The 12,934-nt window shown below is 43.1% G+C and overlaps 1 protein-coding gene across 16 annotated transcripts in view; it reads right to left on the bottom strand.

The window, feature by feature from the left end:
• Positions 1 to 12,934, bottom strand: part of ptprfa (protein tyrosine phosphatase receptor type Fa) — an 888,655-nt gene that overhangs the window by 403,784 nt on the left and 471,937 nt on the right. For all 16 annotated transcript variants that reach the window (XR_013491747.1, XM_078169090.1, XM_078169094.1 and 13 more), the window contains 2 exons: positions 8,982 to 9,099; positions 6,664 to 7,245 (listed from right to left, as the gene is read on the bottom strand). Coding sequence is in view for 15 of the 16 variants with exons in the window: in XM_078169090.1 (XP_078025216.1) it covers positions 6,664 to 7,245; positions 8,982 to 9,099 (700 nt within the window). In the remaining variant the exon portion in view is untranslated. The remainder of the gene's footprint in view (positions 1 to 6,663; positions 7,246 to 8,981; positions 9,100 to 12,934) is intronic.

The raw sequence follows: 12,934 nt of genomic DNA, 5'->3' as shown, positions 1-12,934 counted from the left end.
GACCTTTGGCACTGATGGAGGCGTCATCCGGCACCGAAGATGGGACTGCCGGTGTTGGAAGTACACCTGGGGCTGCTAGAACCGCCTGGTCCCTCAGCGTGGCTCCGCCACAGGTGAACTCTGACCGCTGGAGCGGTGCTGTATCTGCTGCAGCTGTAGCTGCCTCTGCTAAGCTACTGCTGGTTGGCTGTAGGCCGTGGGCATCCAACCCGCACCTAGGTTGGAGTTGCCGGTGTTGGAAGTACACCTGGGGCTGCTAGGACTGCCTGGTCCCTCAGCGCAGCCCCGCTGCAGGTGAACTCTGGCTGCTGGAGCGGTGCTGTATCTGCCGCTGCTAAGCTACCGCTGGTTGGCGGCTCGGTGGCGGCGTCATCCAGATGGTCAGCTGTAGGCCGCAGGCATCCAACCCGCACCCAGGTTGGAGTTGCCGGTGTTGGAAGTACACCTGGGGCTGCTAGGACCGCCTGGTCCCTCAGCGCGGCCCCACCGCAGATGCAGTCTGGCTGCTGGAGCAGCACTGTATCGCTGCATGTAGCCAGGACCTCTGACGCTGCATCACGAAGCCAGCTGGTGAAATGAGCGAGGGGGAGCAGCGCTGCACAAGGTGAGGCAGTTGTCAGTTCAGAGGCAGTTATCAGCCAGGATAACTGTATACTCTGTTGCCATGTTAACATCGGGCTCCAGGGTGATGTTAGCTGCGGTGGTTGTGCTAGAGTTAGCTGTATTAGCAGGGGTAAGAGATTGTTGTTGTTAGCAGGGCTAGCAGTATCGGGGGGCTGTGGACCGGGATTAATTTCAACGTCGCCTACCAAGAGCAAAATGACTGCCAGATATTTGAGCCTGGTTGATGTGCCAGCTAAGTTGGCTTGCTCTTGCTTAGCAGGAGCAGTCCAGGCATAGCCATTGTCCAGGAAAGAGGAGAACAGCAGGTGTTGGCTTGCAGAGAGGGGAAAAAAGTCGTCGCCGTCGGATGCAGTTGTGTGTGGATGTCTTATCAAAGGCAGAAATAAACTGCAAGCAAGGAATAGATAAAGCATGCAGCCATAGGAGAGGGCTGAATGTTTTCTTCTTGCAATAGCTCTGGTTGGTTTTAAAAGCGGTTTTAAAAGCGAGTTTATCCATCTTGAAATCCCGGTCAGGGATTGACATAACAATGACATCAGTTTGTTAGCTGGAGGCAAAACCAGCTTCTCAGGCCTATGTAATGTTTGCTATTCTGTTTCTGAGCGGTATAGGCACAAGCCAATATTTTGGCGACTCCCTCTGAGCCCTTCAAAGTGATTTTTAATTAGTCACAGCAATACCGTATACCCCAGGAAAATGTGGGGAAGGTTTAACGGTAACAAAATGTGGATACCGCCCGACTCTATCGAGTAACTAAGCAATCGGCCTTAGCTTTGGGAATCAACTGGACTTTTCACATCCCATATCACCCGCAGAGCTCAGGACAAGTAGAACGTACAAATAGGACGATAAAAGACAAACTGATGAAAATTCATCAATCTAAACAAATGAAATGGCTTGAAGCATTACCTCTAACCCTCTTGTCAATTAGAGCAATGCCTAACACCACCATCGGTTTGTCATCACATGAAGTACTAATGGCCCGTCCCTTTCTTTTAAGGGTGCAGTTGAACGAGAAACCGGCCTTGGACTTAACCCAATTACAAGAGACGCAACATACTTATGTTCAGCATTTATTTTCCTTTGTGTCTAAGTATTCTCAGCAGGTGGTAGATTCTCTTCCCTTCCCAGCTGATATGCCCACACATGTTTTTCAACCAGGATACTACGTTTTGGTTCTCAGCCTGAAAGCCTTAGAAGGAGAACCGCGTTCTATGGCCCGCCGACGCAAGTCCTACTGGTGACCAGAATGGCGATCAAGGTCAAGGGCCAGCCACAATGGATTCATGCCACCAGAGTCAAGGCCGCACCACCTCAGAGTGTAGTATCAACATCAATTTCAGATTAAGAGAAGTAGCACCTTCATTTAAAAGAAGATGTGCAGTGTGTGTCTTAAATGATGTCATTTATGTGGTGGAACCAGTTTAATTTCTTCCAAATCACACAAATTCACGGGATACATACATCTAAAAAAACATGAATTCAGTGGATTTGTCAAGCCAGTACTATGCCTTACCAAATGATCATCAGATTTTTACACACTCCCAGCTAGTCTTTAAATCTATATTTTGGAATACAGAGTTACAGAATGCTAACAACTATCTCATAGCACTTACACGACATGACCTGGCGTCAGTGGCTAATGCAACGATTTTAGGCTTTCGATCTATTAATAATGAGCTTGCTTTGTTGCGTCAATTTGCCATTGATAATTGTGTTGCATTAGATTCACTGACAGCTTCCCAAGGAGGAGTGTGCACCATTGTGGGAGAGGGGTGTTGCACATATCTTCCATCCTAATCCGAAGGGCTGGGTAATTTAACTGTTATAATTAAGAACCTTAAAGAGATCCAAGAAGGCATTGTAAATACCAATAGAGACGCACGAAACACTGGAGGCTATTTAAATCAAAGGCCATGGGATACGATTTTCTTTAGAGAAAACCCCACCATTGCATGGATTTTGAGCATATGTGCCCCTCTTATTGGAATGATTCTACTCATAGCCATCATAATGGGTTGTTGTTTTCCTATTTTCCGTGCACTAATTTTGAAATCTGTCCATTCTGTCACCAACATGACCGTGATCCAGAACCCGGTCAGGAATGTAACTGTCTAGACCCCACCAGAGTCTAGCAGTAGTGATTCCACCTCTATCTCATCTGAGTCTTCTGGAGAACCCAACAACTGATCACCGGAGGAAGTGGTCATTGAACGGCGTATAATGGAGCACGTGAGGGATGGACTCCGACCTTCTCGACGGCAGTGAGGCGAAGACTGGGTGAAAAGGGGGGTCGGGTAACAACAGGTCCCTCGTCCCCGGAGCCCAGCATTGAAGAAACAAGTGTGCTGCTATTTGAAGAGGAGGAAGGGGAGAACCGGACGTGTCCTGGAGATGCCGTGTCAACAACGTGTTATTTAATCATATTTTCAAAAGGATTGACTAGATTTACTATAGGGGAAGCCCCAGGCCTTATATCCATAGAATGTGAATGGGCCTCTTACGCCATGTTTTAGAAACTAGAAGGAATTATGTTTTGCATTGGTTGTGATGATATTTAGTCCCTATTAGCATGATGTGTAAAGAATCGGAATTGTTTGCTGTGTTGCAGATAGAAAAAAAAAATCAAATAGAAAAAGGGGGAATTGTTAGTATGTATTTTTACATCTCCACTGACCAGTGGATACTTGGTCAAGACCCCCCTGGGGATCATGTCCCTCATAGCGTCAGAAGTGCTAGGCTTACTGATGAATGGGCAAGTTAGACTCATTTTAGTTGGCCCAAGGTCAATTTAAATGTGTCAGAGCACCATTTTAGGTAACAGTATACATGCCACTATCCTATATAAACTCTGTCTCTCTCTGTTCACAATCATCACATAGCTTCTGCATGTAGCCACTGTTGATCCGAGCTTGTAATAAAACGTGCATTAAGAAAGAACTCTGTGATCGGCCTCATACTTGAATTCTCAGATCATCACAGAAACAATCTCACCATATGTAATAGTAAAGTTCAACATAATGTTCAGTTTGTAATGCGTACCAAACCAAAAGCCTCATACCAAATGGATCCATACAAGTACGTGTATTGTAACACCCTTAGTGGCTAATGAGTGTGAAAGCATGTCTATATAATCAGAAACCACCATGACTCACCTGACTCCACCTTCTGCTTCTATATTCTGTATATTGGATTACTGATAATGTATTCAACCTCTCTTCTATGGTGCACTGATTTTATGATCAGCAAAATTTTAAAAAAATGTGTTGGTCAAAAAAAAATGGACCTGGAGATTTTGTTTGCGGAGATTTTGTTTGTGCCCTAGTTTTAGAAAATAAAGCCCCAAATTTCCAAATCATGGAGTAATGTATGGAGTTATGTGGGTTTTGTTAATAACTGGCAAACTTTATGGGGAAAACCTGGTCTGATTAGGAGAGATGGCATTCATCCCACTTTGGATGGAGCTGCTCTCATATCTAGGAACCTGGCCAAGTTTATTAGTAATTCAAAACCCTGACAACTCAGAGTTGAGACCAGGACTCAGAGTCAAAGTCTTACACGCTTCTCTGAGCTTCTAGCGCAGTTACCCAGCCACAGAATTATACAAACGGTGTCTGTCCCCCGACCACTTAAATTATCTAAATCTAAAATTAAACAAAGAGGAGTTGTGCATAACAACCTCATAAAAATTAAAACCTCTTCTGTGACAGAAAGACAAAACAGGAGAATTAAATGCAGACTGTTAAATATCAGGTCTCTATCATCTAAAGCAGTGTTAGTAAACAAATTAATATCAGATAATCATATTGATTTACTCAGCCTCACTGAAACCTGGCTGTGTCAAGATGAATATGTCAGTCTAAATGAATTCACTCCTCCGAGTCATAATAATACCCACATTCCTCGAGGCAGCGGCCGGGGAGAGGGAGTTGCAGCCATTTTTAACTCTAGTCTATTAATCAGCCCTAAACCTAAACTAGATTATAATTCATTTGAAAGCCTTGTTCTTAGTCTTTTACATCCGACCTGGAAAACCTCGCAGCCACTTTGATTTGTTATAGTGTACCATGCTCCTGGCCCGTATTCTGAATTTGTATCTGAATTCTCAGAGTTTTTATCCAGTTTAGTTCTTAAATCAGATAAAGTTATTATTGAGGTGATTTTAACATTCATGTCGACGTTGATAATGACTCCCTGGCTACCGCGTTTATCTCGTTATTAGACTCCATTGGCTTCAGTCAGGGTGTACATGAACCCACTCATTGTTTTAACCATACCCTCGATCTAGTTCTGACGTATGGAATTGAAATTGATAGCCTAATAGTCTTTCCACAGAATCTCTCTCTATCAGATCATTATTTAATAACTTTGGATTTCTTTCTACTCGGTTACACACCACTCAGCAACAGTTACTATACTCAGTGTTTATCAGATAGTGCTGTCGCAAAATTTAAGGAAATGATTCCATCGACATTAAATTTAATACCGTGTCCTTCTGAAACAGAGGTTTCCCATACTGACTTTTAACTCTCCCGAATTGATCATCTTGTCGATGGTGCCGCAGGCTCTCTTCAAACAACACTCGACTCTGTAGCACTTCTTAAAAAGAAGTTAACAAAGCAAAGAAACTTTGCTCCTTGGTACAACTCTCAAACCCAAAAATTAGATTAAATAAGAACTCCAGGTTTCTTTTCAGCACTGTAGCCAGGCTGACTGAGAGTCACAGCTCTATTGAGCCTTGTATTCCTTTAGCCCTTAGCAGTAATGATTTTATGAGCTTTTTTAATGACAAAATTCTAACTCTCAGAGGCAAAATTCATGACCTCCTGCCCTCAAACAGAACCAATCTGCCCTCAAATACAGCTGTAAGACCTAATATACATAAATATATATATATATATAGATATATAGATATATAGATAGATAGATAGCTTCTCCCCAATTTCTCTTCAACAATTGACCTCAGTGTTTCTTCTTTAAATGGTCAAGCTCCGTCATATCTTAGTGAGCTCATAGTACCATATTATCACACTAAAACACTGCGCTCTGAGAATGCAGGGTTACTTGTGGTCCCTAAAGTCTCCAAAAGTAGATCAGGAGCAGGGTCCTCTTCCGTGGAATCATCTTCCTGTTTTGGTCTGGGAGGCAGACACCGTCTCCACATTTAAGACTAGACTTAAGACTTTCCTCTTTGATAAAGTTTATAGTTAGGGCTGGCTCAGGCTTGCCCTGTACCAACCCCTAGTTAGGCTGACTTAGGCCTAGTCTGCCGGAGGACCCCCTATAATACACCAAGCACTTTCTCTCCTTCTCTCTCTCTGAATTAGAGAGAGAATTATTGTCACATACATATACTATCATATATTAATATATACCTACAACATATTGTACCACAATAGCCATAATTATTATTGTAATATTATTACTTAAATGAATGCTGTTGTAAGCTATTATCATTACTGTCTGTCCTGCGTCTCCCTCTCTGTCTGTCTCTCTTTATGTATCATTTTGTAATACGGATTACTGTTAATTTATTATGCTGATCTGTTCTGTACGACATCTATTGCACAGCTGTCCATCCTAGAAGAGGGATCCCTCCTCAGTTGCTCTTCCTGAGGTTTCTACCATTTTTTTCCCCGTTAAAGGGTACGCTGTGAGGGTCCTAAGGACAGAGGGATGTCGTATGCTGTAAAGCCATCTGAGGGAAATTGTTATTTGGGATATTGGGCTTTATAAATAAAATTGATTGATTGATTGACTGATTGATTGATTGATTGATTGATGATTGAGTGTTTTGTCAGATGAAGCAACAGTAAGCTGTTTACAAGCACAATAAAATATTTTTAAGTAGCCTGTGGTTCTCACTGACTGACTGACTGATTGATTGATTGACTTATCGACTGATGGATTGATTGATTGATTGATTGATTGGTTGATTGATCGATTGATTGATTGATGATTGAGTGTTTTGTCAGATGAAGCAACAGTAAGCTGTTTACAAGCACAATAAAATATTGTTAAGTAGCCTGTGGTTCTCACCTGGCATGGAGGTGGACATTGTTCGACTCTGAATGCTGGGACTGATTGGTCCTCCCCCCTTGCTCGTAAAAGCTTGGACTCTGATGTCATAGGTAGTGTCTGGCTGCAAGCCTTGGACAGTCATCTGTGTTTCTGTGGTGCTGTCGGTGTTGTTGTGCTGGCTATTGATATCTCGATACACCACCACATACTTGACAATCTTTCCATTCCTCTCAGCCAGAGGAGGGGGGTCCCAGGCCAGCTTATTGGAGGTGGCAGTCAGGCCTACCACAGTCAGATTCTGGGGATAGCTGCTTGGAATGTCCTCAGGGGTGCTGATTTCCTTTACATATTCCTCCCCATTGCCTGCTTGGTTTTTGGTGCACAGTTTGAAGATGTAGGTGGCTCCCTTGTGAAGGCCGGTGACTGTGAAATGATCATCTGCCTTTCTGAAGTCTTTGATAGTGAAAGCTTCCTCCTCTGCTCTCTTGTACTGCAGCTGGTATCCCACATGCTCCCCGACCATCTCCTTAGGAGGCTGCCACTGGATCAGGGCAGTGTTCCCTACGGTGGTGCTGATCATCATTGTGGGTTTGCCAGGCACTGAAAGACACATTGATGCCCTATTTTAGTTGCTGTACAACAGATATCTGTCCAGAAATGTTCTTTCTAATTGTAGTTCTTTCTCTGTTTGGTGGAGAAATAACTATGACACTGGCTACATACATTATGGTCACGTAAGTAATTGCTGAGACCTCTGAAAGTAGTTACATTTTCAAAACAGGTCAGATGGGGCTAAAAGTACCAGCAGTCAGACAATCATACGGGTTGTAAAAAAAAAATAGCTACCACTATATTTGGAGGTGAAACTGAACGTGAACGCACCCATAATGCTGCAAACAATCCATTACTGCACAGCAAAAACATGTGTGCAAACAACTAAGGCAAGTACAGTGAGTCAAAGTTGTGAGTCAAAGGTGTGTGGGGCATGGAAAGCACACGGGTAATGAAATGGCTCACCCAAGCTGTGCTCACAGGGTGAGTGTCAGAAGCCAAGTGTCATTGCTGGCAGCTTTGCAAGAATGCAAAGTAACAAAAAAAAACATCAACCCAGGATCAAATGTGGAAAAGCCTGGAGATTTCTGTACAGTCTGACTGAGTCTGACTGAGTCTGGCTGCTCATGCTTTTTGTACTGTTGGATCTATTGTTAGCTATGTTGCTGCATTCTGAGACCTTAGCAATTAGTCAGGTGAGTATAATGCAACCATAATCAATAAAATCAATAAGATTTTCTTTATCCATAAGGGGCATTGTCCACTGAAGTGTTTTCCCTGAGGCCAGCATATATTTTTGATGCTTTGCAATGAGAATGCTCCATTTTTACACTGCGCTACAATCGGCAGTGGCATGACGACGTGCTGAGTCTACTCTGCTTTAAGTGCTGCATGTTTGGTTTTTCCAAGTGCCAAGAATTGAAAAATGTTCAATAATGGCTAAGATACTGCATTCATCACTGTCACTTTTTACCCAGCCATTCAGTCACAGTGGAGGAGGGCCAAATACCAAGAAGACCAACCATCATATCTTACATGTACAACTGGTGGGTCTGTCCTCTCTCCTTACCTGCCTCAGCCTTCCCTTCATCCAAATCAAGTACTCTACCTTAGTGCTGGCATTTTTATTTCCACGGCTATTCCGTATCATAGCAACCATTAGTGACCAAAATATCTTAGTTAAAACATGCTGCGCCTCCAAAGTGCTCCCAAGTGCTCCCAGCTGGGCATTTCCTTGAGGGGTGCCTGGCATTTTCAGCTGTGAAAAAACATTGGTGGACACTCTGCATAACCCTAACCATTAAAGCATGATGGACAAGTTCCCTTACCTTAACGAAGGTATTGTTTTTAATCCAAACCTGGGTAGGTTTTTTTTTTGCCTAAACCTAACCAAAGGATACCCATGGCAGGGGTATATAAGGTCACACAAAGCCTTTTAATAACAGTAATTTGTTTTAGTTTTGGAATAAAGTAACAAATAATGTCATCCTGGTGTCAGTGGCATCAGATAGCCTTGCTGGTAATATGAGCAATATCAGTCGAAAGTTTGTTAACATTAGCCAACATATTCTAGAACAAGGAAGGCTGTAGCAGCAAAACCCCTGAGGGTATTCAATTAAGTAAGGTTGTGTTTTACTGCTTATATATGAACCTTTCATTTTCGAAGACAGAGGGTGTTATTCCTTCTTTCAAAATGTATTTAATGTTGCCACAGCTGATCATCGAATGTGTGTTTTTTCTGTTGCCAAAAGTGTGAAGATGAGGCAAGAACAGACAGCACACACCTGCTCCTGTGGTGGTGACCACCTTGGCCTTGCTGGGAGCTCCATCACCCTTGGTGGTATACGCAGCCACCGTCACAGAGTAGGTTGTCTCTGGGAGCAGACCTGTTACAATGGCCTCCTGTGTGGTAGAGAGAAAAAGAGAAGAATAAGAAAGAGGAAAGGAGGGAGGGACACAGAGAGTAATGGAAACAGAAGGTGAAGAGAAAGGAAAAGACACAAAAAAATTCAGGTCGAGACAATGGCCTCAGTTTAACTAGTGCACTTTCAGTCAGTACAAGGCACTTAGGAACACGGAAATAGACAAGTCAAGCACATTACATGCATTTCCAACACTCCCAAGGTATGGAAACTCATCTTTGAGGAAAAAGTTAAGTGAGTGTTATGAATGAAAATCTTGAGTGCATTTACTTAAGATTCTCAATGAAGGTCACAGTTCTTGGTCCTTGACTGTACTGTTAGATGGTATGTGGGCTCTATCAACATTGACTAAACATACAGTAGGTCAAAGGTGGACCAGACAGTGGTGGAACATAACTAAGTACATTTACTCAAGTACTATACTTAAGTACAATTTCAAAGTACCTGTGCTTTACCTGAGTATTTCCATTTTTGTGCTACTTTACACATTTTTACTCCTCTGCATTGTTGAGGGGAATTCATTGTAAAAAGTAATGGGTTACAGTAATATATCATGTTTCAGCAGCAATTAAGTACATCACGTAATGCATTACCATCAGAAATAAACTGTTTTATTCTGTATCCACATTGATCCACACCGCTCCACTGTGCTCCTCAAAAAAAAACCTATCATCCGTAAGTTATTGTGTGTTGTCATGTCATTACAGACTACATTATAGAGAGGTGCTGGTGATCAGCACATCATAACATCACATCTGTGCAATATGATGTGCAATCACATCTGTGCAATATGATGTTCAATGTGTCTCCATTCATACACCTGCAACTTCTAAAATGTATCCCATTCTGCTTTTGTGTCGTAAGTGTTAGGATTTGTTTGAGCCTCTCTTTTTTTCCCTGTTTTTCCCTCCCTTTGTGTTATGTGTTTGTGTTGTCTTGTTCTCATCCCCAGGACCGGGCAGGGCCACCAGTCTTCTGCTCTCACTCTCCTGCACACCTGCAAAGCATCAGTCTGATTACTTCTTATCTCAACTTCATGCAGTATAAAACCCAGCTTCACGTTCCACTCTTTGCCAGTTCATTGTTTCAGCCTTACACCACGTTTACACATAGCCAGGTATTTAGAGAAACGAATATTTCCCCCCCTCCATTTTCAATAATAACATCGTGCATACAACATCGTTATCAAAAATGTTGTCATTTACATGAACCCGGATAAATACGCCATCGAGCGCCGTCATAACTATGCCAAACCTATGGGCGGCAGTGTAGGGAGAAGGATGAAGCTATGCATGCCAATCAGAATCCTCAGAATCGACAACAACAACAACAACAACAACAACAACAACAAATAAGACGTGCGACTTCCTGTTCCTTTCAAAACAGTAAACATGGTGGGAGGTTCGTTTGTGTGGACTGACAGTGAAGTGGAGCTACTCCTAAATATCGCTTTAATCGCCGGATTTCCACTGGATGTGTGTCCATTGCGGAACGGAAGTGCTGGTTATCCGCTGCGTGTTCCGCCATCCGTCAATACCCACCGGCTGCATTTGCTGTACGGAGCGGTGCAGCATTTGCTGGCGCATGCTGTGACGTTTCAGAACCTAAAACCCAGTTTCACCCAGTTTAGACAGCAACACATAAACGGCATTTTCAGAAATCTCCACTTTGGCCGGAGTTTTTACAAATGATCGTTTTCCGTGAAAAAAAACTCCGTTTGCATGTAAACAAGAGGCCAAACCGCATGAAAATATGTGCGTTTTTCCTACGTGTAAACAGGGTATCAGTGGTAACGCTCTCAGCCTCGTTATTCTTTGCTCTGTGTTCTTGTGGTTTTTGGATCCTTGACAGGTTTCAGATTATGCTAGTTTTTGGATTGTTTGTTGGATACTGTCGCCTCGAACTAACTTTGTATATATTTTTGCTTCCTAGCCCTGCCACCTGCCTGCCCCCAGCCTTGCCTCTCCCAGCCCCGTTGTGTTGTCTTTCCTCACCTGGACTCCTTCATCTGCCATGGATCCCCGTCGTTGTATTTGTTTTTGTCACTTCTTTTCTTTATATCATAATTGTAGGTGCTCTTTTATTTGATTTGTTGGGAACCGGAGGTTTGCCGATTCAAGTCCCCGTCCAGACCAAATGTGGAGCGTGGACTGGTGGCTGGAGAGGTGCCAGTTCACCTCCTGGGCACTGCCGGGGTGCCCTTGAGCAAGGCACTGAACCCCCCAACTGCTCGGGGCGCCTGACCAAAGCAGCCCCCTCACACTGACATCTCTCCACTCTGTGCATGTATAGGTCCTGTTTGTGTGCATGTGTGTGTATTTCAGACCTGTGTGTTAATGACAATGGAGTGAAAAAACTGAATTTCCCCTCAGGGGGATTAATAAAGTATATAAATTATTTCACCGTATTTCTTGTCCCCTACACACCCAAATTCAACCACAAATGGTCATTGCAAAATACCTCATAAATGTTGATGCATAGAAATAAGCCTGCAATATCCCCACCCTGGAAGATGAGTTGAAAATGGAAGTTTGATTATTAGTTTTGATGATTGCAAACTAACTGAACATTGATTGTGTGTTAACTTTTTTCCTGTTGACAAATTGACCCTCATATTGTATGGGCGCTTGTATCTTGATGTGGGTCCCATCTATTACCCTGCACACTTTTGGAAAGCTGGCAACATCAAAGAAGTGCACCGCTATCTCATCCTCATATTGGGACAGGAGCTTGACCACAGTGTTTTGCAGAATGATGCGGCACACAGTTGACGTGTACGTGAAATGCCTCACCAATAAGTGATTGGAAAGATCCCATTGCATAAAACCACAAAGCAATCATTTATTATAACAGGGCTGGAAAAGCGCAGCTTCGGAAAGTTGAGTGTTCCAACTTAAGATGTTGAGACAAATCATAAATCGACCTCCAGTCGAGTTTATAGTGCAAAATCAATTGCTCAGACATGTTGGAGTTCAGATGCAGTCAGAGGTACTTTATGTTCTTTCCTTACTTTGGTTGCTAAGGTCCTTCTGTGTAACAGTTAAACAAACTTTAAGCAATTCCTTAAGTATAAGACCAAGATATGGAAAAAAAAAAGGTAAGGAAACCTTAAGACTCAAGGATGTTTTGTGCAATTGATTTTATTTAAAAGAAATCTTAGGCTGGATTTAAAGGAAAATCTTAACTTAAAGTGCTTTATGCAACCAGCCCCTGGGTGTTCACATAGACAGTTAGCTGGACTGGACTAAAAACACTGATGCTGTGTATAAGAAAGGTCAGAGCCACTTGTATTTTCTCAGGAGACTCAGCTCTTTCAACGTCTGCAGAACCATGCTGCAGATGTTTTATAACTTAGTAGTAGCCGTGTCATCTTTTCTGCTGCAATGTGTTGCGGCAGCAGGGTGAAGGCAGCTGATGCTAACAGACTCAATAAGCTCATCAGGAAAGCTGGTTCTGTCCTGGGAGTGGAATTGGAGTCCACTAAGGAGGTGTCATAGAGGAGGATGAGTTCTGGACAACGCCTCTCACCCCCTGCATGCCACTCTGGAGTCCTATCAGAGCACATCCAGCTGTAGACTGAGACCACAGAGGAGCACCGCAGAATGCCACAGGACATCCTTTCTACCTGTGGCCATCAAATTCTTCCTCTCCCCCCCTACAGAAGGGTGAGCTGAAACAAAGGACACTGAGTGTGTTTACATGGACAGTTAATTCCCTTTTCATTCGGAATGAAAGTTCATTCCTATTAAAAGTGATCTTGTAAAAACCTAATTCGGAATGAAAATGGCCAATGCGATTGAAAATTCTTTCCGATG

Source organism: Epinephelus lanceolatus, chromosome 6 (assembly GCF_041903045.1).
Source record: "Epinephelus lanceolatus isolate andai-2023 chromosome 6, ASM4190304v1, whole genome shotgun sequence".
Classification (NCBI taxonomy): Eukaryota; Metazoa; Chordata; class Actinopteri; order Perciformes; family Serranidae; genus Epinephelus; species Epinephelus lanceolatus.
The sequence above is the reverse complement of the archived record's forward strand: the minus strand, read 5'-3'. Positions and strand labels throughout refer to the sequence as shown.